Source organism: Phyllostomus discolor, chromosome 3 (genome assembly GCF_004126475.2).
Source record: "Phyllostomus discolor isolate MPI-MPIP mPhyDis1 chromosome 3, mPhyDis1.pri.v3, whole genome shotgun sequence".
In the NCBI taxonomy this organism is placed as follows: domain Eukaryota; kingdom Metazoa; phylum Chordata; class Mammalia; order Chiroptera; family Phyllostomidae; genus Phyllostomus; species Phyllostomus discolor.
Window position 1 is genome coordinate 3,747,002 of NC_040905.2, and position 27,640 is coordinate 3,774,641.

General features: G+C 52.0%; 1 protein-coding gene across 1 annotated transcript; it reads right to left on the reverse strand.

The window, feature by feature from the left end:
- Nucleotides 1-1,274: 1,274 nt before the first annotated feature.
- Nucleotides 1,275-11,396, reverse strand: ISL1 (ISL LIM homeobox 1). The gene is given in 7 exon segments (XM_028522467.2): nucleotides 1,275-1,745; nucleotides 3,611-3,778; nucleotides 5,012-5,298; nucleotides 7,171-7,246; nucleotides 7,248-7,431; nucleotides 10,128-10,317; nucleotides 11,172-11,396. Coding segments are annotated over 7 exon segments (1,050 nt in total). The 5' UTR covers nucleotides 11,200-11,396; the 3' UTR covers nucleotides 1,275-1,628.
- Between the last annotated feature and the right edge of the window lie 16,244 nt (nucleotides 11,397-27,640).

The window sequence follows — 27,640 nt, forward strand, 5'->3', positions numbered from 1 at the left end:
CCTCTCTTTTAGCACGAGCTTATACTTGAAATATGGGTCATTTCCACAGTCCTAAGCAGGAGACTTGGGTATAAAGAAAGCACTTACTCTAAGAAAATAAAATAGTGACTCAGAATCAAAACTCTTTTGAGGCAGGACCCTCTTCCTACTTGGGGTGGGGTGGGTGGGGGTAGGGTAAGAAGAAAGATAGGAGGTAGGGAAGGGGGAACGGGCGGTGGACAGCACCTTACTGTCCAAACCCAACAACAGTATTGCAGCTGAGAGCTGGTCCCACTACTGCAATGCAAACTTGCAGCTCAACCTTTACTATCTGCAGGGAAACATCACAGACGGGCACTCCCCACCCCCCATCCATGTGCAGCACTGAATTTCAGACACTTGCACGGCTTCCTTGTAAACATATAAAAGAGGGACCCTGGATCATTGCGTTTATTTATTTATCTATGCCAAACATTTATTAGTGAAATAGTCCTGAAGATAATCCTACATATGGCGCTTTGATTTCACATATTTAAGAAAAAAATGACAAACACATAGAATTAGACATATAATTCAAAGACCACGGTACAACCTTTATCTTTTTTTTTACTTCAGCAAACAAAAAAAAATAATGTCAAATGACATGAAAAGTGGCAAGTCTTCCGACAATAAATAATAAATTACTTTATAACTTTTGCAATGCAAGAGCAAACAAAAAAAAAGTTTCCTTTTTTTTTTTCCTCTTTATTTCCAGAGAGAGAAAACAGTCATTTGAACCGATAACTATACACATCTTTGGGGGGAAAGTTCTTGGACAGACACGAGTCAAACACAGTCCCGAGACGCTTGTGGCAAAATAGAGGTAACCTCGTTGCAATGCTTTATGTGTTGGTTTTCAAATCTGAATTCAAAAACCTTTAAAGTCGCTTCAGACTTCTTCTTGATAGAGGACGGATCTCAAAAAAAAAAAAAAAATGGGGGAGGGGCAAAAGGAAAAAAGAAACCAGCTACAGGACATGCTCAGAGACCCAGGCTTTCAATTAACCCCTTGTTCAAGTCAACGGAAAACATCGAGAACACGGACGACGCGCCCCACCTTCCTGAAAGGGCTCTTTCTGCCAGGAGGCCGGTGGCGTCTCCTCCTGCTCTTCCTCCTCCTCCTCCTCCTCCTCCTCCGCTGCAGCTCCCGGTGGGCAAGCCAACGACCAGCAGGGAAACAGCACCGTTCGGAATCGGGCGGTCTGGAAAAATCCCTATTTCTGCTTTTCTCTAGGTGTGCAGTGAAATGAAAATGCTTTTTTTTTTTTGAGATCCTTGAATATAAAATCCTCTACGTTTTAAAAACGTCTTTTTGTTTTTGTTTTTGTTTTTTCCTCCTTCAGTACTCCTAAGGTCATTGGATAGCGTTTTGTTGGGTTCGGGTTTGTTGGCGGTTTTAATTCTAGTAAAATCCCATGATTGTCTTCACAGTGTTGCTACCATATTACCTTGTCATTCAAACAGACTTCGTGCACTTCATGGAGCATTCACTTCTCAACTCAGCTCTCACGGACTGGGGCGTTAAATACTTTTGTTTCCAGAGTTCGGCATTCTACCTTCCCACCGTCTCCAACGGGGAAAAAACACAAATGCGCCTGCGTGAGCGCCCCTCACGCCTCGATGGGGCTGGCCACCATGCTGTTCGGCGTGTCCGGGAGCTGCGAGGACATGGAGGCCACTTCGCTGCCCGTGGAGTTGGAGCCCGGTCCTCCTTCGGAGAAGTTCACCTGCAGAGAAGGTGGAGAAGTGAAAAAACGCGGCTTTGCCCGTGTTTGTGCAAGGATTACAGAGGCTTACGTGTGTGTGTGTGTGTGTGTGTGTGCACACAAGCATCTGAGTGTGTGGGTGCACAGAGAGGCAGATGGAGACGTCCGGGTGTGTGATTCAATTTTCAGAAAGTCTACAACCACAAGGAAGAGAGTTTGAGGAGAAATCTCCTTTCCCATCTTCCAAGAGCTCTGTTTTAACTGCCACTGAATTCCCAACGTTACGGCCGCCTTCAAGGATTGAAGGACTAACGTGTCTCCCTCTGCAAAACGGCATGGCGACTGCACCACGCATGCTCGGAAGGAAATCGCCCCGCCAGGGAGCGGAGAGTTCTCGGTCTCCCGCTGCAAACCCTCCCTTCTCGGGTGGGAAAATCCGGGACCCTGTGGCGGGGATTCGGAGGAGGCTCCGGAAACAGGGGCGAACTCCTCAGAGGGACCACAGCGTGGGTTGTCTTCCCTGTGGGTCCTGCTGCCCGTCGGTCGGCCCTCTCTGTCTTTCTCTCTCTTTCAATCAGGCTCTTCCTTCCGAGAGCAGACCCGTGTATTGTAACGTCATCGCATGATAAATGACCTGGCTGCTTTGGAGCCCAGAGAGCGTTGTGTAGCTGCTGTTGCAGAGCTCCTTCCCCGCCCAGCCCCTCACCCGCCGCCCGCCAGGGCTCCCACTTCTCCTGGGGGCAACTGTCCCCGAGTTTCAGGAGCTGCCCTGCACCCTCTCCTACCTGCCTTCTGGGATCCGGGTCTCCCTGAAACAGCCCTGAGATTCGCCTGATTAAAGTAGGTTAGCTTTCCTAAGTCCAGAGTCTACCTTCCAATCTACCCGACTGAACTTTCCCATGGGGAGGTCAGGGGACTTCTCCAGTGCTCCTGGGCTGGATCCCAGGCAAACAGAAGCCTGGGCCAAGGCCTGTACCGCCGACTCGGGCCCCCGCCCCAGCGTTGCCGCAGAGCAGAAAAGGCCCTCCAGGAAAAAGTGGGGGTGAAAAAGCTAACCTCATATACTGAGTCATCTTATTTAGCGGGACTCTTGAGCCTTTTGGAGGCGAAAGGGGAGTCCATGTGCTCTTTCCTGGATGTGTAAAGCACATGAGTGCCACACAGGTTTTCACACAGCATCTCTCCGATTGGCAGAACTCACGCTCCCCTTGCTGCGTACATGCCCCACGGCACGTAACGGAGTGTGCAACTGGAACTCCTACACCTGAGCACGTTGAAGCAGTCCCACATTTCCGATTCGAACGGCCCCAGGAAGGGGTACAGTAACAACAAGCATCCACCTTATCTTTGCATCCCTGAGATCTCCCCTGATGTATCTGAAAACTGCACCCACCAGATGCCTGCTGCCGACTGGTAGTGACACCCATCGTACATGTCCACATTATGACAATCACCTTGATTTAGGCCCTTAAATACACCCTTCTCCAGGGGCTGACGAGGGAGGAAATTTACTAATTGCTGATTAAAATGTCAAGGTGATCTCTAAAGCCCCTTCTCGCTCCAAGAGGCAGGATTTTGCAAACCTGCCGCCTTCCCACGCATGTTGAGTTAGCTAGGCACCTTGAAGCTAATCCATCAAAGCGGGGCTGACAAAAAATTCAGCCTACATGGTCAAATGATGAACTCTCATAAAAAAAAAAAAAGACTCAAGGAGGATTGTTTTTCTTGCGAGCTTTCCTCCTTCTCTTGCTTCATCTGCCCAACCCTGGGGCCGGGAGGCACCTGCCCCGCCCCCACCCCCAATCTTTCATTGTGTAGCAGCTAAACCAGAATCTCCTTCCTTTCTGTGGGAGACTCAGCCCCTCACCCTGGGAACTGACACTCACCAGTTGCTGAAAAGCAGGCTGATCTATGTCACTCTGCAAGGCGAAGTCACTCAGTACTTTCCAAGGTGGCTGGTAACTCTGCACCTCCACTGGGTTTGCCTGCAAGCCACCGTCGTGCCTCTCTGGACTGGCAGCCACCATGGGAGTTCCTGTCATCCCCTGGATATTCTGTGAATAGGCACCCCCCCCATCCCAACATGTTAATGAGCAAACTCCCTCCCTCCATTGTCTGCACAGCTAAACAAATATACCCAGGTATTATCTTATCTATATTGTGGCTTTTATTGACTCAGTAATCTGCTGCGCGTACGGATATTAGCAGGAGTTGGGTTTTGTTTTACTGCATTTTGTTTTTGTGCTTCTGTGGACTGGACTACTAGGTCTGCTCGGATCCCACGTTAACCCAGAATCTGCTCTAACTCCTTGCTGTTCCTCTCACCGTTTACCCTAGCCCTCAGCCCGCCGGCCGGGGCCACCAGGAAGGCTGAGGCCGGACAGGCCTCCTTCCGGCCTCCAGGCGCGGTGGCCTCCTGGCCAGTTTCAGTTCGATTTTCTCCAGGCGGCTCTCCCTGCAGGGCCCACCCCCACCCTGCAGCCTTTGGGTCTGGCCGCTATTGTGCTTTTAAGCACTAACCAACTTAGAAAGTGCCCTGGCTCAGGCTTGGCCGGCCTGCCAAGTTTAATGACAGCAGGTTTTATGGCATTTAAAAATAGGGCCAAAGCAGTAAAAGAAAAAAAAAAGGAACTCTTTAGGTTAATTTAACCAGAAGGCCCGTGGGGTGGGTGCTGGGGCAGACAAGGGGTGACCGTGGATAGCAGTGCCAGGGGCCTGACATCTCCGGAGGCCTGGGCTTGACCTTGAGCAGAGGGTGCCCTGTTTTTGTGGGTCACCTTGGGGAGGAGGACTCACAGGCCTCAAGGTGCTGCATAAGGCCTAGCCAGGCACGTGGGTCAGGGGTGGGAGGTGGGCAGGCAGGGGACCCCCCAGGGTGACCCATACCCTGGAACTCTGGATTTCACAGGAAGCCAAGGAGTGGTCCGCCCTGTCTGAGTGTCCAAACCAGAGCCTGGCCTCGCGGCCGGCCGCCTGCCCGACAGTGGTTGCTGTGGAGGGTGGAAATGCATTTGAAGGGCATGGACCCTTCCACGCAAGCTGGGGGTGTGGGCAGCCACTCCAGCCCTCAAGAGGGCAGTACCCCCCTTTACCAGCAGGCCCGCCTGGCACTGACTCTCCCTGAGATTTGGGTGGGGTTTGGGGGGCTGCCTGTCAGGGCTCCTGTTCCGAGTGGGAGGGAAACCTGGACGCCGTGCACGCCAGCCAGCCACCGAGGCAGCCAGCCCCACCTGGCGCGCCTCCTCGGCCTCCCCCGGTCCCCTGCCCGGCGGTGGCGGGGCACTCACGGTTTTGTCATTGGGCTGCTGCTGCTGGAGCTGCTTCATCATGATGCTCCGCTTCTTGTCCTTGCAGCGCTTGTTCTGGAACCAGACCCGGATCACGCGGGGGCTGAGGCCCGTCATCTCCACCAGCTGCTCCTTCATGAGCGCGTCGGGCCGGGGGTTGGCGGCGTAGCAGGTCCGCAAGGTGTGCAGCTGCTTCTCGTTGAGCACCGTCCGCACGCGGGTGGTCTTCTCGGGCTGCTTGTGCACGTGGGGCCGCAGGGCCGGCTGCCGGGCGGAGATGGGCTCGGCTGCGGGGCAAGGGGCGCCGTGAGCAAGCGCAGGCCGGGTGCTGGCCCACCCGCTGCTCCCGGACAATGGCGGGTACTTCGCAGCCTCCACAAAGCAGGGGCGGCGGTGGTAAAAAAAAAAATCTCGCTCTCTAATCTCAGAGTCAAAGCTGAGTAATCTGCACCGGAACGCAGACTCCGCCTGCTCTGTCAACACAGCGGTCGCCGAGGGGTGCAGGTCTCAGGGCCTGTCCCCCTGCTTGCAACAGGGGTGGCATCCTTCAAAACTGTTTCTCCCCCCTCCTCACCTTTCCGCGTACCCAGGCTGGGCCCAGCTCATACCAAAGACCCCACCCCAGGTCCCTTGGGCGAAGGTCACGGAGGGTACCGGGGAAGGTAACACGGAACACCCCAGTGACACCCAGAGACACCACGCCAGCCCGGATGTCTGCAACAGGGAAGGCCAATGTCCAGGAGAATTGGGCCAGAACGCTCTAACTTCAGTCCAGGAGGCGCCTCTCCTGTCAAGGGGCTGAAGAGATTCCTATTTCCATCATCCCTCCAGTCCTTGGCCTTGCTTAGAACTAAATCTACCTGGATGCTCCTGAAACGGGCTGACCCCACGCAAAAGAAAATGAGCTCCATGGAGCTGCCTGGGCCCTAGCTAAGGACGGCCGGGAAGTGCTGTCTCCTGACTCAGGCCCCTCTTGCAGCCTCGGCTGTCTCCCCAGGAGCAGAGCACAGGTTGCACCCAACGAACAGGAGCTGCCACCTCCGGTTTTGCCCCTGTGTGAGAAAGTCACAAATCCTGGGGGGGGGGGGGGATCGAATTCTTGGAGCTGCCAGAAAACAGAGGGGTGAAATGCACTTTTCTCAGCCGGAGTTTAGTGGGAAGTGATACTTTGAAAATGCACTGGGGCAGCTCTGCTCGTGACTGGAAGGCAGGGTTGAAAACACCGTCCACCTTCTCACCCGGGGCCTCCTCCTGGAGGAGGTCGGTGCCGTTTCCACTCTTCTTGAGGGGGAGGGGCACCGTAAGGCCCTCTGATCTGCAGGGTACACATTCTACACCTTCCAAGACCCCCCAGGGTCAGGTCAACACCTATGGGGTCAATTCAGTGTTATAGCCACAGCCCCAAAGATGAAATTCTCACCAAATCACTTCGAATGAATGGTTTAAAGAGGCAGGCTCCCTTTAAAAGGCAATTACTGCAGATTAGCTTGTTGACAGTTTTAAATTACAGCTCTGTGCAGGCCTGCAGTTACCAAGACTGTATCTTTTCATGTTCATTTCTCACAAAAGGATACAAGTAAATTTTAAACGTGTTTTGGAGTGTGGGGCAGTTGGCAGGGGAAAGGGGATTTGAGAAGCTAAATGACTTAAGGCCACCTAAACTTCCTTCACGGGGCTGAGGAGGAAGCTCCCGGCCGGAACTCCACCCCTTTAATTAGGCAGCAACAGGGCGAGTACCTGGAGGGAGCGATGCCCGTTTCCAGCACGCCACAGCTCGGAGGCCAAGGTGAACTGAAGTACTGTGGGGCTGTACTGTTGAAGGACTCTGGGTACATGTGTGCACAAGCGGTGTACACTCGTGGGCACCCGTGTTTACACACACAGACCCGCAGGTGTGCTGGGCGAGGGAAAGGGGACAATGAGTGCACATGAACCTGGCTGCAGGAGCCGGGGCGAGGCGGTGCAAACCGCAGCCCCTGCACTTCAGTTAATGCCGGCCTCGCCGCCGCCGCCGCCGCCGCCACTGCCACCAGCGACCGCCCGGCGGCTACCGGGGCCTGGGCCACCGTGGCCGCCGTGCAGGGCTCGGGCGAGGGCGCGCTGGCCTAGCCTGAGGCCGCCGCCCGCGCCAGCCGGCCTCCCTCCGGGCCGAGGAGTACCTGCCATTTGCAGCGGCCGGGCCGGGTGCAGGGGGCTGAGCGGGTCCCCGGCGCCCAGGCTGGCCCTCTCCACCACGATCGTGGTCGGCGCGGCAGAAGAGCCCGTCCTCCCGCAGCGCGAACTCGTCCCCGGGGATGAGCTGGCGGCTGCAGGCCACGCAGCGGAAACACTCGATGTGGTACACTTTGGAGCGGGCGCGCATCACGAAGTCGTTCTTGCTGAAGCCGATGCTGCACTTGGCGCATTTGATCCCGTACAACCTGCGCGGGCCGGACGGGGAGAGAAGCACAGGGACAACAGGGGTCACTGCGGGCGGACGCCGGCCCGCCCGAAAGCGCCGACTACCCGGCCACAAGGCCCTGAGCCCTGACGTTCGAATCGGCACCAGGCAGACAAGCAGGGAGGGGAAGCACGGTGTGATTCGGTCTCCCTCCTTCTCCCTTTCTTTCTTATCCTCCTCCTTTCTTGCGAATCCGTGTCTCGCCCGCGCTTCTGAGATTGCACCGGGTCCGCACCGAGGACAAATGTCTGACGTGCTCTGAGCCCTGGGCCGCGCGGTTCCAGTGAGCAGTCACCGGGCGGCCCTTGCAGGCCTGGGACGGAAGGCGTCCGGGGGAGGACTCGGGTAGCCATGGGCCCTACACTTTCGAGAAAGGTCTCTAAAACCTGCAACCCAAAAGCCCTCCTTCCGAGAGGAAAAGGGACGGTCGCCCCGCACGGTCTGCACACACACACACACAAATGCACAGGCAGAACAACAAAATGAAACCAGAGGGTTTCCAGATCCCCCTCTGCAGAGTCCGCTGCGGGGTTCCCAGGATCTGCAGGGTTCTCCGCGGGCAACACTGTTACCAGAAAGTTTCCCCTGCGGTCTCCCTTTCCTTATTGTTTTTAAATTTGCTTCTGCGCCCTCCATCTTTTCCCAAATGGCTTCAGCATGTAGGTAGCTCTACTGCAGTGTGCTGGAGAGCCATGCCAGCCAGAAAAATGAAAAGAACCCACTGCTGACGTTCTTGCTGCTGACCTTTCCTCACCCAGAGACAAGCTTCGTAGGTTTCTCGTCCACCGCACTGCCCTGGCCCCCTCACTGTGTATCGGCAATAACAGATGCTGGGGGGCATCCCTACGAACCCAAGGGAAGGGAGACAGAAGGGGCGAAACAGACCCACACAAAGCGCGGAGGGAAGCACCTCACTCCCCTAAGGGGAGAAAAGCACTGGGGAATCTAAAGGATCTCTCCCTCCCGCTTTCCTGCAGTCTCAAAAGGACACACACACACACACCACACGCACACACACACGTGCGAGGTGAGATAGTGGAGAGGTAAAGGTAAAAGCAATCGGCTCCTTCTACAAACGAGTAAGGAGAGCTGGGCACAGGCAGGTCCGCGAGTGTGTGATTGAGCAAAACAATATCTCCTAGGAGGGGAGACGCTGCCGGAGGTGCAGAGTGAGCTCTCCCGCCCCCGGGACCTCCGGCTCACACACCAATCAAGTAAACATGAAAAAGGCTCATTTGTCAGAGGTTAGAAGGTAGATTCAAAAGTTTCGCCTCCCTCCGCCTACTCTAACTGAGATCTTCCATTTCATAGGACGAGGGCCATACCTTGCTTGTGACCAAACAATTTGGAAAAACCCCTCCCCCTTCATCGGGGGTCCCCTCCCCCCCCCCCCCCGTTTCCTCCCACTCGGCCCCACCTCCAGCCAAGTATTCATAAACTTTTTTTTTGCACTGTTCAATTCTAGCCATCAAGATCCTACTTTCCACTTTCATGATTCTAAAATCAGAATTAAGAAATCTTGGGCACTAAGTGAGCAGAAAAAATTGTAAGTGTACAGTTAAATCTTGACTAAACTTTAAGTTCTCAGTTCCAGAAACTCCACAACTTACAAAGGCTACTTTCTTATTAATAGCCACTAGGGAAATTTTTTAAAATGTAATTTTGATATATTTTAACATACTAGCGAAAGTGTTACGTCTTCTGTTTGCTATTGAGACGATACAATTTTCTTTAAAACGTCAACTGGCTTCCTAAGGCAGGTCAGAGAAAATCTGCGATTAGCAAAGCATGAGATAAAGACTCAGAATAAATGGAAAGGGAAAAAAAAACTCAGAAAGTTTCTTATGTGGTTTTAGCTTTGTCAGTACGGGCGATTCGCTCATTTTATCAGTTACCAGATTTTAATGTGAGAAAGGAAGCTGTTCAATTATCTAAATATACCGATTGTTCGCAGACAGATGATGGGCAATTTGATCTGCTCTGTCTAATTCATCAGCTCAGATAAGATAAGAAAGAAAAGACAGTCAGATGTCACCAAAGGGTTAATATTTAAAAAGATTAAATTTCCGGTATTTTTGCAGAGAATATTTGGTTTGGTTTTTAATTGTTCTACGTAGAAACTCTTAGCCTAGAAGTAAAAGCCTATTTGCTCTTTCAAAATGTATCTTTAAATACGTTTGGATCAAACTTTTATTCCGCCCCTTACACTGGTATCTCCAAAGAACTGTAACTTACTAAGAAAACACTGAGCTGAAATAAACATGTAGAAATGAAAAACACGGCAGGATGCAAACCACCACCACCTTTGGAAGAAGTTTACAAACCCCAAATTATCCACCTTTACGTTTTTGCTGTTTGTTTTGGAAAGGTGAGGGTAAAAGACAAAACTAATCTGAGCCCCACAAATTCCAAGCCCCATTCCACAAGCTTCAATGACCACACAATTAGGAAAACCACTATTGAATTGTGTGTGTTTGGTGGGGGGGGTCCCTAAAAAGTGAGATGAACAGCATAGTTTCATTTATGTCATACAGGTTCAGGGTAACTTTGGCACGCTGGACCCCACTGAGGCGAACTTTGCAAAAAAGGCAAAGCCACGTCAAATAAAAAAACAAGGAGCTGGGGGGACGCAGGCAAATCTCACACAATGCAGGACGCAGTACATGAAGGGCATACCTGATATAATCTCTTTTACAGTAGGTTTTCCCATCTCTAACAAAGCACGTACAGCTCTCGTCCAAATACTGATTACACTCCGCACATTTCAGACACGCCGCATGCCATTCCAAATCCGGAGAAACCCTCAGAATATACTGATCGTGAATTTGATTGCCGCAACCAACACATAGGGAAATCAGACGTTTTTCTGAAATGAAAATAAATACATGATTGACTAACCGTTTACTTCCTACAGAGATAAACACACTTTTAGTGTCGTTCTCTTATAGGGCGTACTCTGGGAGTTGTTTTTTTCCCCCCTTCTTTTTTTTTTTTTCTTTTTCTTTAAAGAGTATTGCACTTTGAGATGGTAATTGAAGTGTGCCATCAAAACCCTGACTCATTTTTAAAAGGAGGTGGAATAGATGTAAAATGCAGATTTGAATAGTCCACATTTGTAAGCCTAGCACGCAATCAAACCCGTTCATTTTGCATTTTTCCTCCCTCCTCCCTCTTTGCCATAACCACTGGAAAAGATTATGGATAAGTCAAGTCAAAGAAAAGGTTTTGACTAGAGGCGTTAAGTGAACGCAGGGATGTCTGTATTTTCCGTGAAGCACGCTCTGAAATAGCACCTAGGACTGGATATTGTTAGCAAGAGCACACATCAATACAGTTGTCACTCGTTCTCTTTTGCAAGTCTAATGCTACTTCACATCCCCGGGTATTGTACGTGCAGGCAGACCTTTGCAACAGAATAACCTCCTCGGAGAGCTCAGGATTCCCGGGGAGGAAACCACCACTCAGCGCCAGAAGGCTGGGGCTCCGGAGGGCACACAGGCGAATTCAGACAGAAGGTACGATCCGTCTCCCAAAGATCAGAACCCACGGCAAAGCATGCAGGCGTGGCGGCACCGAGAAAAAGCCACCTCCTCTCTCTCTCTCTTTCTGCCTCTCCAGGCAATGACTCCAAATCCGAAGACAGCCCTTGGCACCCGTGCCTGCGAGAGACCCCCGCACAGACCAGCACACCGATCCCCGCAAGGTAAAAGAGCCTCTTACTTTTCGGTGGATCGCCCATGTCTCCCATATCTGTAAGAGGGAGTAATGTCCACAGTGAAATGGTGGTTGCACAGTTGGTGAACAGCCCACACAGAGGATGCCGGAGCTGCGGCTAAGTGGGAGACCGCGGCCCGGGGGCCGCCGAGGCCGAGCCAGCCGCCGCCCGGCCGCGCCGCGCCGCGCCCTCGCCGATCGGAGAGTCCCACTGCAGCCGGCGGAGCAGGCGGAGCTGGCGGCGCGGAGGCGCTGCGGCGGCGGAGCACTCGGCGCGGCTCGGCCCCGCTCTTCCTTATCTCTTACTCAAACTTCTCTGCTCCAACTCAGCCCCATCGCCATTGGTCTGACGCAGCGCGCGGGGACGTCAGGCGAGCGCCGCGCCCATTGGCTGCGGGCGCGCGGCGCAGCTGTCCTGATTATCATATTTCAGCCCCGCCGCCGCCGCCGTGCGCCACTGGCCGCGCGGCCAGCCCGCGGGAGCGGCTCGGGTATCCCCGGCCCCGCGCTCCGGCCCGCCGCGCCCCCGCGGCACTCGCTCGCCGCCCGGCCGCCCCGGCTCTCGGCCTCGCTCTCCCGCCGCTCCTCCTCCCGCCCCTCCCTCGCTCCTTCCCGGCCGCGCCGCCCGCGACCCCGCCGCCCGTCGCGCCGCTCCTCCGGCCTGCGCTCCTGGGGTCGCCGCCGTCCGGCTGGCGGTGTTGTGCGCGGGGCTCACTTTTCTGCCGCCGGTGGCCGGCGGCTGGTGGGTAGGTCTTCCCGAGGATGAAGTCCCTCCCGGGTTCTAGCGAAGGGGTCACTGGGGACAGTCAGTCTGGCTCGATTTGATCTTGCACTTGGGCGCACAGCTCCGAGCCTGGCCGCGCTGGGCTGCCGCGGAGGGTGAGTTCCCGAAGTGGCTGTGTTTGGAGCCTCGGGGGAAGAGGGACGGGGAATAGGACGAATGGACCTAGAGGACTTGTTTGCTACTGCTCCCCCGGGACCCTATTCCCTACGATCCCAGAGATCCAAAAACGGTGGGCGGAAGGGAAAGGGCCTTCTGGCCTTAGCGGAAAATCAGGTTGGAGGCGCGCAGGTAAAACTAAATTGGCTCCGCGGACTTCTCTCTTCCCTTTTCGACCCACGGTGTCTGCTTTGCAATTTAACTCTGGAATTAGGAAGCGTGCTAATTCGAGTCCAGAACGACCTGGTCTTCCATTAGTTCTGAGTTTGTAAAAAGGTTGTCCTGCCCAGTTGCTCGCTTACTGGTCTCCTGCCCTTTGTTGTTAGCAAGCGTGTACAATTAGGTGGTGGCGTTTGAGTAATTATAAGGACAGGCTCCATGTGCCTCTATAGAGGTTTTTTAAAATGCGTTAGTCTAAGGGCATGCAAGGGAAGGGGTCTAAGAAGTGTGAAATACCTATTTTACTTCACCCGGTGTGTTTATCTGATCATTTTCTCTCAGAAAACAACCTGGAGAAAGAAGGATGTTGGCGGCAACTCGCCGGTACCCCTTTTCAGCCATTTCTTACTTGTTCCGTCATCTTTCAGTCCCCCCTAAAGCAAAGTCCCAGCGAGGCCACGAAGAACCCCCCCACACTTCTCTCAAAGCTTCCAAATAGCTTCTCCTTATCTAACGTGACTGCCAGTTTTATCTGAAAAGGCCCACAAATGCAAGCAGCAGTAGAAGGGGTAATTTCGGTGTCTGGTTGCTGCCAGTAAACCCGGTGTGTTAGGAAACTCTTTGCATTGTATCTTTCCTAGATCTCCCCAGATAAGAGCCCCGAGCCCCCAGCTGGCTGCCGCGGTTTGGTTTGCTCAGAGAGAAGCCTAGATGCTTGAGTTTCCGCCCAATCTAGCTGAGGTTTTTTCAAGAACGTGCATTTTTTTATGTTTTGGTTTCTCTCAAAGAAGATCTCTAACTAGATCTCATCCCTGTTATTTTTATTATAAGTTACATCAGTATGTGTGTGAAATCGAAAAGTGGATGCACATAAATTGATAAATTTACCAGATTTGGGGGGTTTTGGTCATAATTTCTGGTTTCTGGTACTTATGCATGGAGCCTTTCATCAGCTGCTTTTGCAAAACTGATGCAGAGAATCCCAACACGAAGCAAGTCTTGCCAGTCAGTATACGGGCATATTTTCTTTGTGGATAACAAAGTTAACTCTACTAAAAAAAAAAAAGACCACTATAGTGCCAGAAATAAATCGAGGATTTTAACCAATCATATTCCATCGTGCCACCTTTGTAACGTGGAATTAAACAACGGAAGCTGCCAGAAACCCGATGACTTACATTTGAAATTCACAAAGCACCCTCACCAGGCACCCTCCTTCAAACCAGCCCCCCAGCCAGTGTGGCATGGGAATCCCCTAAACTAATAAGCCATTCCAGAGAATTATGGCTGATGCTGATAGCAATTCCAAAGAGAAAAGCTGGCATGTACCTTGGAGGGAAACTGTTCATGATGGGCAATTTCATCATAATGGTGAGCAGACCATGTGTTTTGCTTGCTTCAGCCCACTGCTACTGTAAACAAGTATTTCCTTAGTAAGTTCCTAGGCCAATGGTTGCAAAGATCAAGCAGATGAGACCCCATGTCAGAGGGGGAAATCTGAGGGTACCTAGTAATTGTTGTTTTGTGATGGATGTGCCCTCGAGTTGTGTCTGTTGCTGATACATTTTGTATTAAAATCCAAGTTTGGGTAGCAGGCATTATCGTTTCACTTAACCTTGACGTTCAAATATGATCACAGATTATTCCCGTTTCCTTCGTTGATACGTGCACTTAATGCAGTAAATATATCTGTAAAAGATTTTGGTAATGTTTTTATAGAATATATCAAATCCTGATCAGCAATATTTCCCCCCAGTACTTGGTCATAGGAGCGACCTCTTGTGTTCAGAGGGGGGATTAGACCCTCTCGTCAAAAGTGGACTCATTTTGACCTTTGAATAGTCTGCCAGTTCAAAAATCTATCCTTCAGAACAGCAGTGGTGTGAATCCCCTGGTGTGAGCTCTTCTGCTGAGAGAAAAAGAAGTATGTGAGTAGTTATTAAGTGTAGTTCCCGCTCCTCTCAGGCCACTCAAATATACTATACGGTGTCTTTGAATAGAAAAGAGATGCTTGGATTTAATTAAGTTCCTCTCGGGTCTGTGGCGTCTGCCCACGTGCACCTTCCAGAATGCGGCTCTTGCACCTAAAACTCCTGGTGAGCTTGCAGGCCTGTATTTGCATGTGCTGTTACTTTCTGCTTTAATTAAAATGGAAACATGCCGCATCAAACCTAATGCCAGCTATAGGTTCCTGAACAAATACCATGGGCGCAAGATGCTTTTCAAAAAAATCCAAAGAGGTTTTAATTGCAATGGAAAAGTGGCATTCCACATTTCTGATTTATTTATTCCCCAAACCACCTCTGGCAGAGGTAAGTGAATTTTAGGTTGGTTCTTTGGGAAATTATGTACAGTAAGGGAGAAAGCTTTTCCTTCCCCAACTAACCAAAACTGGGAAGGGAAGGGGGTTCGGTCAGCTTTCCTGAGCTGCGGGTTTGTTTGGGCAACGAGTCCCAGGAATGTGATGCTCTGTGTAGTCCACATGGGAGTCGGTCTGAAAGAGCAGAATCACAATTGGGATGCCAACGTCCATACGAGGGGTATGCAGACAAAAATGTAACTGAAGGGTTTATATTTTCTGATATCCAGAGCACATAATTTGGGAGGGAGGGGGGTCAAAAATGAAACATTCACCTCAGGAAAGATATAGAATATATCCCATTCCCCCTTCTTATTTTTACTTCTCTGTGTAATTCAGTCATGTAGCTAAAATAAGACTATAGGAAGCATCAATACCTTAAATCACGGCTGGGAGTCAGATAAAATTGTATGTGTTTAAAGGGAGTCACGGTTAACCATTTATACTCCACCCAGAAAGGAATTGTGGGTGTTTAAAGCTAATTTGTCTCTTCCAGTTTTATTGTTGGCGGCTTATTGAGGACGAATCAAGGAAATCAGCGCTCTAATTTCAGAAAAAAAAAGCGAAGGCATCTTCTTTATGTACCATTGGGTATGAAATGATGATCTCTTTTTCTCTCCTTTTACCTTTTTTTTTTAAAGAATACCAAGTAATGGTAATAATAAAGGCAGTTGTTAACAACGGCAACAAACCTGTAGTTGCAATTCTCATTTTATTGCCAGGACTCCTGCTGCGATGGTGGTTTTGTTGAGTGTCAATTGCTTTATTAACCAGTTAAAACAATCTAGGTGAATTAGCACGACTTTTCTTACGCACACAGGGCTTTCCAGCAGTGTCTGTGAGTTCGGGGGGGGGGGGGGGGGGGGGCGCCTGTCACCAGCCTACCTGGTGTTCTCTCCTGGGAGGCAGCGTTAGTGTGCGGTCTGCTGCTCCGTTTTCAGCCGAGATAGAATTGCAGGCTCCCGGCGGCAGCAGCGAAGCCGCAGACCTCAGAGCAGGCGAGGGAAGGCGAGATTCGGCAGCTCCTGGCCGGGGGAGTCAGATCAAGCCTGTAGAACTGTGCTTTTGGAAGTAATTATTGTGGCTTCACAAAAGCGGCCGGCTGGCGGTGTCAGGTGGAACCTTGCTTTCTTTCCCTTTGGGAGCCCTAGGTGACTAGGAGCGGGCCATTTCCAACCGGACCGGGCTTGTGCGTGCAGCCCCTGCGGGAGCTGCTGCGCGCCGCAGTGTGCTGACTCAGGAGTTCCGGCCCAAGGACGCACTGAACCCTGCATCTGGCAAAGCCTCCCTTAAATGTAGCCGATGCTCCTGGGGCCGGCTGGAGTCCGGGGAGGTGAGAAAGCGTTCCAGGCCAAGCCCTGGGCGATCGGGCTGAACGCTACCGCATCTGCCCGGGATCTAGCCAACATCCCCGGGCCCACCTGAGCCTTTGGCAAACCCAGAGCACGTTAACTCAGTGCCGTTGAACAAATGACATTCTTTCTGAAACAAGTGCCACCCTTTCTGCACCCACTGCAACCAGTCCAATGGGCGGCTCTCGTTTCAGCACGGAAGGGATCATTCCCAGAGCCCCGTGGAGGTTGACTGGGAGCCGGCGTGGGGGAAGGGAGGCAGAGGTACCTCGGAGGAAGGAGGTCCGGAGGAGGAGGAGGAGGAGGAGCAGAAAATCTCCAGCCAAGCCGGGGAGGTACGTGGAAGCCCGGAAATTTACCAGGATGCCCCAAGTAACCTTTCCCGAGTCTCCGAATTCAGCGCTCCACAAACAGCCTCATAATCGAGTCCAGGGCTGGCGCGCGCTCGGGTGGGCTGCGGAGGTGATGTCAAGAGTTACAGCTACATTCTGTGAATTAAACTGGTGGCTAAAGCGCAGAGGGGCGTGTAGCGTCACGGAGATGCGTGGGTAGGGGCTGTTTTTAGGGGGAGGGGCAGTCATTGGCTTTACCCTACGGAATACAGGCAAAGTCTGAGGGTGGAGGAGAAACTGCTCTCTGGGCTGGAGAAAAATCTGCAAAATCTCCCAGTAAATGGCTAGTCAGTTGGGGAGGGAGGACTTCGGGACCGATTTCCCAGGTAGCCGTCTGCGGTGACCCCCGTGGAGGGGCCTGGCGGACCGCGTGCATTTACAACGACCTCCTCCTCCGCCTCTGGACCCACGCTGTTGGGAAAACTCATCAATTCTGTGGAACTTGGCGCGAAGGAAAGGATTTGCCCTGCCCCTGTGCCTGCTAAACCCCAACGGAGAAAAGGGGCGCGGGAGAGGACCGCTTCTGAACATTTGGCACAGTGCCTGTTGCTCCCAGGAGCCGTCAGGATCGCCCTCCCTTCCCACCCGCGCAGCTACCTCTCGCCCCGAGGTGGCCTCTGGCCGGGGCCCAGGCACTCTGGCCCTAGGGTACTTTTCGGGCCCAGAGCCCCGGGGTTAACAGACTTGACGAGAAACCCCACCACCCGTGTTCAAAACATCACGTCTCTAAAAATGTAGCCTCCCTGAGTCCGGGGAAAAGGGGAGCCCCCACCCACCTCCATCCCTCCCAGATTCCCAGCTTGTCCACTTTGCGGCCGGACCACCCACGACCCTCAGCGTCCTGCGCTCGAGCCCGAGTTCCTGTTCCCTCTCATCACTGGAGGGAGAGGAGCGACCTGACACAGTCCGCCCCTTCACCCTCCCACTCCGCTCAGCTCCCGCTGGACTTCAGGCGAAAAGGAGCGTCCAGAGGACCTCTGTCAGCCCCGGGGGGCGGGGGAGGGCCACGCAGGTCCTAGTGTGAGTCTCCTTGCCACCCACGTTTGGGACCAGGGGCCCCGTGCCTCCTTTGCGCAGCTGCGGTGCGGGTGGAGATGCGAACGGTGAATCCCTGGCGCCGCCAGTCCCGAAAGGAGCAAGGGCCCGCGCCTGTCGCCCGTGGCTGGGGCCCACCCGCTGGGAGGCCGCGCAGCCTCCCAGCCGCCAGGAGCGCAGAAGGAAGGGCACCTCTGCCGCGGGGCTCAGAGACGCGGCAGGCCCTCCCCGCAGGTTCAGCTTCCCGTCTGAGGTCGCCCCCTTTTCTGGCCGTGCCCCCACTCCTTCCGGGTCCCCCCCCCCACCTCATGAATGCAGTTGTAGAAAGAATCGGGGTACCGGCTTAGTGGCTTCTTCAAACCCTGTCAAACCGCCTCTTTAAACCATCTCTGCCAGGGGCTCAACTTTCTCCAGCGCCTGCGTTCCAGTGATTGGAAAGACAGTGTTCTCTCGGCATTCGTCTCGGTGGCAGCACCGGGAAATGGCAGCGTAGTTACTGGTGCAGAACGTTTGAGAGCCAGTCTGATTGATACTCTTACCCCCAAATATAGAAAACCCAAAGTACTAGTTGGCATTTATTTTCATTCACCTTGTGTTGGAGACATTTGACTCGGAAAACGAGAGAGAAACCCCGCAGCTCAGATACCTTCTGTTGCTCTGCTCTCCCGAGGGACCCACCAGGGCTGATTAGCAGGAGTCGCTGCCTTTGTTGGTTTAAGAGTTCGCAAGGCAGGGGGGCAGGATGGAGCAATGACCTTGTTGCCTTTTTTCCATTGTCCATTGTTGACGTACATCGAGAATACGTCCACTGTACAAAGTTCCATCCAAACACGAAAAAAATAAAAGGATTAAGGTGTAAAGAGGCCATGGTAGTAGAGTTCTACTTTAACTGGCTCCGTTTGGGGTTATGTATACCTCGCACACCTGTGAAGACATTATAAGTATATACCCTAATTTTTACGCACCATTTATGTTATATGCTAGTGATGACATCACTTTAATTTTGCAAGGTAATTCCATAAAGAAAAGTTTGCAATGCTATTTCTAATATGCATAACCTCCTCCTTTCCAGAAAATAATTAGCAGGCTTAAAAATAATAGTCAGGGGTGCTTTTATAGAAACTAAAACCCTGCAACTTCATGAACCAAAATCCCATCAAACACGATGGTCCCTAACTAGGGGCTACAGGTTAATACTACAGGAACATACTCATCTGTCTGCACAATCTCATTTTACTTTCAGGTGTGCATTTAAAATGTGTATTTTATCATTAGTCTGAAATCTCTAATCCCATCCTATGAGCAAGAAAGTCTGAAAAAGTCCTACATAATGATTAAGAAATGACTAATTAACGTTTGTGCTTTGACAATGTGCCTATCTCTATTTACATGTAAATTTAATACATTAAAATTAACAAGACTAGATACCGCCCCTTCATAATTTACAAAAAAAAACTAATGGCAAGTGAAAGAGCGAGCATGACAAACGCTTACTGTAACGCCCAGCTCGGGTCTGTTACTGCACGTAGAAGAACCAGTGAGTCAGGCGCAGCAAACACGGTGCTTTGCACGGCTCTCGGGGTGTTCAGTCTAGTTACAAACACACTGCGCCATCACACCATGCGTGCTCTCATTTGAACGTAGCTAAATTGAGATTTTGCCTCATTTTAAGAATATGCCCCCCCACCCACTCCCAAGATACATGTAACAGCCTGGAGAGCTGACAGCATCTTGAATTGGAATGCTAAACCAGAAATCATACTGTTCTCTGGAACTAGCACCCTGCGGACTTTCACGGAGAAGCAGGACCCAAATCACGCTTCCCTTCCCAGTGCGGCACGCTGTGCCGGTCACGTGCTCGGCCCCGTTTCGGAATTTGTTACCCACTCTCCTCTTTGGGAGCTGCTCAGGCCACTGCTGACCGTGATCAAAGGAAGCACCGGATGTAGTTTCCCTGGTTTTGGATTTCCATACGGTGTATGAAAAACACCGAAACCACCGTACCTTTTGGGTCTTGATGGAGGGTTCCTTCCAATCTGGAGATGTTGATTTAGCTGTCCCAAACGTCCCAGGATGTACCTCTGCGTAATGCTGTACCCGAGCCATTGCGCATCTGCTGGCCTGGCTTTGGGAATACGGTGCCAGGGCAAATACCGCTGCGCGAGTGTTTCCAGCCGTGAGAAAGAAACGTGAGCACGGATCTCAAAAGTGGAGCGAAAGGGACGTGGGTGGGAAATCGCCCTTCGGGATATGGTGGTGGAGGAGGATTTGCATGCCCGTGACTTCATCAGCCCTCAAAAGAGAGAGGGAGAGCAGGGATTAAACTAAGATGAGAAGAGTATTCAACTTTGTGAAGAGCAAGCGACAGCTTATTCAGGGAAAGAGAAAGTGCAGCATATGCCGAGATGACAGATCGGGGTAGTTACAAAATAGCAGTAGTTACAAAATAGTCGCGGGGTTGCGTCTTGTAGCCCAGGGAACAGAGTCACAATGTTGTGGGTGGGGGCTGGGGGTGTGGGGGAGGGCACTTCTGGCCGCTGTGCTGTACACCTGAAACTAATGCAAAATGATATTGAATGCAAACTGTCATTGCAAAAGTTTAAAAATTATTGAAGTATGCCACAATGGCAAGGAATGGCTTCCTGACCCAGTTCATCCTGATAGGCCATACATTTAATAGTCAAACCCAGGTTTTTACTATTAGTCTGGGAAAAGTAAACATTATTAGTTATTTTAATAGGACATTTAAAATGGCAAAAAACTGATTTAAGGGTTCTTTTTTTTTGTAGAGAAGCAGACTATTTGGCAATTATTTTTAAAAGTTGCATTACATCTTTAAACATACTATACTAAAATACTTAACCAAAAGCAAACTCACTATTGGCGAACTGCGTGAGCATGGAGAACACAGCCTTAAAGTACTAGCAATACCATAAAGTAGATTCCTATCAGTGTTCACGTAACAGGGTTCCCTGAACAGCAGGGTTCAGCACTCCAACAGGAGAAAAGTCTAGACTTGAGAAGAGACTTTTTAAGAAATGGCTGCAGAGTTTTCCAGAGTTTCTGTTAGCCTGTGCCCCACACGGGAGCATGCCAGAAAGCGTAAGCCAGCCATTCGGGACGGCTCCCTTGACCCACAGCAAAAACAGAGAGATGTGAAGACACGGCCATCTGCTCAAATTCACGCCAGGCAACCTGATGGGCCGCCAGCCACCCTGCTGTCCTGTTTGTTAGCATTGCTGACCTGGCTGCACATGTCCCCCAGCCTAGTCTTTCCGATGTGAGAGAACTGTAAGCCGAACCCACAGGGGAGCGTTCTTCGCACCCGGACGCCCGGGAAGAGTGTGGGCGCCCAGAATGTTGGCAAGGTCAGACACAGTTGTTCGCGTGCAGTCTTTTCTGGAAGTCACGGGGTCGGAATGTCTGCACATGTGCGCAGGCCACCAGGCCCATAAAAGCCTGATAGGAGGCAGCAGCGCCCCATAAAAGGTCACGCCCAGCCAGAACGCAGCCACGTTGGAAAGGCGTCTGCCGCAGGGGAGAAATACGAGACTGACAGCATTGGAGGGGCCGTGCAGAGAGATGGATGGGGATTAATCACGGGGAAATGCCGAGCGAAGAAGACAGCGCATTCTGCCAAGCACGACTACGTCTCTGCTCACGTGTTTCACAGAGTACACTCTTCAAAGTACAAGCCGATGGGCCAAGGTCAGGTTGATCTCTGCTGGGCTAACAGGAGCAGCTGCGAAGTGTATCCCATGGCCAACTGGAGACACCTAAGGATTTTTAACATAAAAACAACCACCACCAAAAAAAAAAAATAAAAAGGAAATGATTCGTGGTTCAAAGGCAGAAAGACTCCCGATGACACATGGTCATCGAAATTCTGTCTTCTCTCACTGCTCCTGCCCTTCCCTTTGGGACAGTTCTGACTCCTAGAGGGTTAGCGGTTGCTGTTGGCTGGTGGCTCTCCGGGACTTTTTAACGTACACCCCCTTTGTTTCTAGATTTAGCTTCTGGCCTTATTTCGTACTGTCTTCTCACTGAGACGCCCTCTGTGCAGGCAACACCTGCCACCTCGCAGCCCTCGGAGCACTGACTTGAGAGCCCCGCTGGTGCAGCGGAGAGGGCTCCAGGAGGCCACTGGGCCTGCCATGCCCCGCCCCTTCCGCCCCCCCCCCCCATCATCCTGTCAGGAGACACCACGGGACTCCAGCAAAGGGGAACTTCTCCCACTCTCCAGGCCCTTTAGTCTGCAGAGATTTTTGTTCGGTTTGGTTGGTTGGTTTTTAATTCACACACCAAAACTTTCTGTAGGCGATTTTTTTTTTTTTTGCTGTTCTTTGTTCTTTTTTTAACCTATCTGTGCTGTTATGGGAATTTCTATAATAAGCATGTCGACAGGAAGAAAAAAGGGAAAAGGAAGAAAGGAAGTCAAAGAAGAAAACAAAGACGACAGACCTAGAAGGAAGTGATAGGCAATGAACACCAGGCAACAGTGGGAAGGAACACACTGTTGGTACGTACACGAGGTAACGTGGATGAAGCTCAAAATAAACACGCTAAGCAGAAGAAGGAAGACCAGCAGATGATGAACACACGGTGTGCTCCCAGGTCGGGCAGTGCAAACTAATGTGTGGCGGCAGAGGTGAGAAAACTGGGGTTCAGGGGTGTGGGGTGACAGGCAGCAGCAGCAGGGAGGGCTTGCCCAGGGGCGTCAGGAGACTTCCAGCGGTGATCCGTTATTAGGAAGTTCATCGCTCCATGGGAACGCTGGTGTCATGGGTGTAGACACAGGGCAAAGCCCAAATTATATGCTTTACATATGTGCGGTTTACTGTATGTCCGCTACACTTCCGGAAAGCTATTGCAAACGGACCTCGAGAAAGAAGCTGCTGCTTGCTGGCCCTACTCTTTATTATTATTGTTGTCGTTGTTATCAGCACTGCACACTTGTCGCCGCGGGGAGCTGGAGGAAGCGGCCAGTATAGAGCGTCCCCTGGGGTAGAAGGGGGAGCTGGAAAGCAGAGAAGGACCTTCCGCCATCCCTTGGCCCGGCGGGCGTGTGGCGGTCATTGCCCATGGACTCCGGTGTGAGTTTTCTGTCGCGTAATCCTTTCATTGTAGGCACTCTCCCTTCCTCTTGCGGGGCTGCCATCAGGGACCACAATGTACACGCCCAAGAAGGCTTCTCAGACTTCCTCCTTTCCCCAAAGTCAGACTAATTCCATGATCTCTAGCGTTTGGTGGGTGATTTTAAATCGGCCTCACGCTGTATGGGAATAGGCCTTTGCGGCACCTTGAGAGCTCTTACATTGTTTGAAGGAGAGAGTCCACACCTTGTCCATCGTCGTAAACTCTCAGCTCTCTCAGTGGTCCCTGGGCCGGGTTGCTGGCTCCTGCTGCCTTGGCTGACCTTCCTCAGGCGTCCGCGGCCAGTCCAGCAGGACAGACACCCCCCTTCCTGGGCACCGTGTTCTGTCACCGTGGGGTGGGTCTAGGTGTCGGCCTCATTCATGTCTGAGGTCTTGGCGTCCTCGGGCACCGCCCCCAACACATGCCACAGCCCAGGGCTTTCCATGCAGGTTGACTGTCTCCCTCCTTCTGTCTCCTACGGGTGGGTGTCCGGCATGTCCCCAGCCCACTCTCTCTAGAAAACCTCCATGTCCGACTTTCCAGTGGCCTTCGCTGTTCTACCCTTAATAGTCTGTAAGGCAGAGCAAGGGGGGGAAGAGACATTATTTCGGCATGATGGTGCATGAAGGTAAAATTTGTTTCTCTTCGGGTTTCGGATTTGGGGTTTAACACAACCGTCCGCGGGAAGGGTCAGGACGCTCCTCTTCCTGTGGCTTCCGTTTGTGTGCCTTTCCGTGGGTGGGACACGCCCGGCCCCCACCCCCTGTGAACACACGGGACCCTGAAAGACGGGGCAGGGTGTGCGGCACTTGGGGGCAAAGCAGATGGAACACGACCCAGATCATTAGTGTGGCCTGGAAGCTTTTCTTCTATTCTGGTCAGAAGCTTATCTTATAATACGCTTCTGTGTTTCTGTCCGTATTCTGCTTTGAAAATTCCCTCCTACCAGGAAATGTTTAAAGCAGGAAAAAAAAGGGACATGGGAAGACTGAGGTCAGGACATCTTTTTATTCTCTTGGTGGAAGAGACTACCACCCGTATTTGCTCGGCCAATGTCATGCCCTCACACCCCTCTCTGTTCTTGCCAGCAGAATCCTGTTTTCTCTTTGTTTGCCAATTGGGTATTTTCTCAGATAAATGCTTGATTTTCCTAGCTGCTTTTGTACCTAGAGTGGCCAATAAGATATAAGTAGAGGTTACTATGTAGGTCTTTTGGAAAAACGACTGAAAAGGCTAGCAGACAGCAAGCACACACCTCTCTTGTTCTTGTTTTCCTTCTGCTTCTTGATAGGAACGTGGGCATTGTGGCTGGAGCTCCAGCAGCTGTGTTGTGTCTGTGGAATGACCTTCAGGTTGGCAGTTAGCTACAGCAAGCAGATGGAAGGTTTGCCTGGATCTTTGATGGTGTTCCAGAGCCATCGTATCATCTTTGAACTGTTGTATCAGCTATCTGTTGCTGTGTAACAAATTGTTACAAATTTATCACTTTAACCCAACACCCATTGTCCTGTGATTCCCTTGGGTCTTGTGTCTGGGCTCCGCTGGGTCCTCGGTGCAGGACGTACGAGGGTGCAGGCAAGGCGGCAGCCAGGCCGCATCCTCATCAGGAACCTCGGTGGGGGGGTCTGCTCCCACGCTCACGGAGGTCGTCGGCAGAATTCGTTTCCTCGCCGCCGTCAGACCGAGGTCCCACTTTTATGCCGGCCATTGGCCAGGGACCGCTCTCAGCGTCTGTCTCAGGTCTGCGTCTCGTGGCCGTCTTCATGGCTCACAACATGGCTGTGCGGTTCTGCACGGCAGAAGGAGAATCTGCCGGGCAGGGCCCAGCCCCTCGTCACCTGAGCCAGGTGGGTCACCTGAGCCAGGTGGCTTCATCTCCCTCTTGACTAACTCAGAATCAGCTAACTGGGGCCTTCCTCAGGCTGCAGAGTCCTTCCCCTTCTACCATGCATGGTAGCCTGGTTGCAGGAGTGACAGGGAGCCCACGGTAGTCAGAGGTCATGCCCCCACGCAGAAGGCGCCGGTAGCTGGGAGCGAGAGTCTTGGAGGCCGTTCCAGAATTCTGTTGGCCACCCTCTGTACCTGTGGGCTCCCCGTACCTTTAGAGGATAAACCCCTTCTTTCTCCAAACCAAATAGACAGGCGTACCTCTTGTACTTGCAACCAAACACGATTTTTCACTGTTACAATCTCTGGAAATGTAAGGGAGAACGTGTAAAGGAATAAATGAGTAAGTAAATAAAATAACTTCGAAAGTAATACAAAAACATGTGGTTGTAACATTTTTTAAAAAGCAGAGTCAGAAGAGAAAGCCCTCCTTCGAATACCCCGACATCTCTCTTCTCTCCCTGAGGGTAAACACTCACGGCCCTAGTCCTGTTTGCACCCCCCCACACGCATGTATGTTATACGATAACACATGTAATTACATACTGACACGTATGTACACATCTATATTGAAGTTGCATCATGCCATACATAATATTAGTGTAAACGTGTCACATAGGTGCACGCCCCCCACGGAGAGACCGACAGCTGAGCCTGGCGGGTTGATTGCCCCTGGCCGCAGGCGGACCCGTGGCATCCCCGCAGCTTGGAGGTCTGCGCGCCAAGGACACCTGTGGCCGCCTGAACCCCGTGAACACTGTTGGTGGTCTCTGTGCCCTGGGGACCTGGGGAGGGGCCTTAGTCAACTGGGGTCAGACAGGATTTAGAGGATTTGTGCTCTGGCTGGAGTATTTGGGGGCAGGTTGAAAAAACTGGGGTGTTTGCTCACTCTGGATTGGAAGCTATCAGGATGGGGGGGATATTCTATGATTGGGTGACTTAATCTTCTCCAGGAGAAGGGAAGACCGGGAGGAAAACAAAGCTATCGTTGGCAAAGAAGCAGCAGTGACTTAAAGTGGCCTGGAGGTAGGTGTGGGGCATTTCTGGGGTTTGCACAGTGGCCTGCCTTCTGTCCTGTGCTCAGACGCGGTGGTGGTCTCTGCTGTCACGGAGAAACCTCGCCTTGTGGAGGTTTTGTGAGGCGGTTTGTGTGAGTCCGACAGGAGAAACACAGGCCCCAGCGGAGGGGCCAGGCCGGCTCCCAACCCGCAGCGCTGGGGCCCGGCTGTGGGTATGAGAGCGGTTCCTGCCACCAGGGCCATCTCTCCTCCCCAGGAACCACCCCGCTGGGAGCCAAAGAGAGACACAGCCGGGGCGACCCACTGTGCTGAACTGGGCGGAGGCCGCTCACACACTGCCCATCACAGACGTCATTACCTGTGTAGGGACAGAGCGTGGCTGGCAATTGCAGAGTTTGTTAGACACAGTTCCGTGTTGCTGAAAAGGCCCTACCTTGGTGGGCTACACACACACACATGTGTACACACAAAATAAGTTGCATCTATATGTACATATATGCATATATGCTTTCTTAGAGAAAGGATCACCCTAAAGAGGCATATAAACAAGTTTGCAATGCAGACACTTTTTAAAGAGAAAGCGTCATTAACTACCATGTCCTGAGTCAGTATAATAGTTAGGACTCAGGATTTATCTTGATTGGCCTTTGTTTCAAAATTGTATAAAATAAGCAGCTAGCTGCTGCTGCTGCTAGTATCAACATTTTCTAAAAAATATGTTGAGTATGTTGCGTCCTTCTAAATATTTATCTTTTTACAATAATCTCAAAAAGCTATATTTCGGGAAACTTTTTGGGCGGGCAAATAAATGCTTCCAGCCGAGCCGGACTGCACCCCCTCCAGCCTCTGCAGAGCCCCCCTCCTGACCCGGTCACCGAGGTGTCCTCAGCGCGGGGCAGCACGGTCCCGTGAGTGACGACCTTCTCTGTGAAGCTGGAGGAAGTGAGATTCCGCCGAGCAAGCAGCCCGCGTTCTCTCCTTTCCATCGGAGAGGGAGGCCCTTCCCGATTCCTCCCCAAGTTCCAGCTGGAGCAGAGTGCAGGCCTCACAGCTCCAGTCTTGGAAGTAGGCGTTCCCAGCCTTGCCCGTGCGGTACTGACAGAGTGATCTGGAAGGGGATGTGGGTCGCCTGTCCCAGTCAGTGAGGGTGACTTGTGCTTTCTTGGGTGGGCGGGGGGAGGGGGGGAGTCAGGAATGGAAGGTCCTCTCTGGGTGTTTGGGTTAAACTTCACGAATTACAGGACCACCTCTTCCCCAAGTCTTTGCATTTCGTGTTGGTGAGAAGGGTGTAAGCAAAGCACCACACCTCCATGCTGGCGATGAGCGAGCGGCCATCGGGGATCAGCTCAGCAGCCACAAGGGGACCGGGTTTGCTCTTGAGTCTCCTGGTCCTTGGCCCTGCTGGGTATCCCGCCCACTTGCCTCCCACAGTCTGTGAACCCAGAATGCTGCTTTGTATCCAGGGGATACCTGATGAGTCCAAGGAGGAGGCAGAATGATGAAGCAGGCTGTTTTCCAGCACCTCCCACTTCCTATGGTGCAGGTGCCGGGGGTGTGGGCGGGGCCTGCTGAGGCATCCCATCAAACCCTCCCCTGGCGAGGGGGGGGGTCTCCCAGCCTGGCCCATGCACTCCAGGGTTGCTCCCCACGCCTCCGTGACCGCTGGGGTCCCCTCATTGCTCTCAGCTGGTGCTGCTGGAGGGCTATGTCAGCCCCGGATCTGCTGAGCTTGGGAACGTTGGTTGGTTGGTTTTCCGGGACCAAGCTGGAAAAAGCATTTTCACAGAGCCCGCCTCAGCTTGCATACAGGCACGCCCCGCACACCTGCTCGTAGAGAAGGTGAAGTCTGAGTCTTAGTTACGAGAGATACATGAGATGAAATCAAAACGAATGTTCCTTTCCTATTACCTGCAGTGCATACCTCTACTACGAAAGATAGTACTGTCATATTAAAGTTTGATGTCAAATTACAAAATAATTGGTGTGAAACTGATGTGTCAATATAAAACAGATTGGTTCTATAGGCATTGGAGTTACAGCAGTATGACTGATTATTGTCATAATTGCTCTAGTGATCATTGGTGGCAATGACAATAGTGGCATCAGGAAGGATACAGAGGACATGCTCTTGTTCAGGTGGGAAAAGACTCAAGAATAGGAGATACACCAAGGATTTATTTGCTAGTTAATAACTTG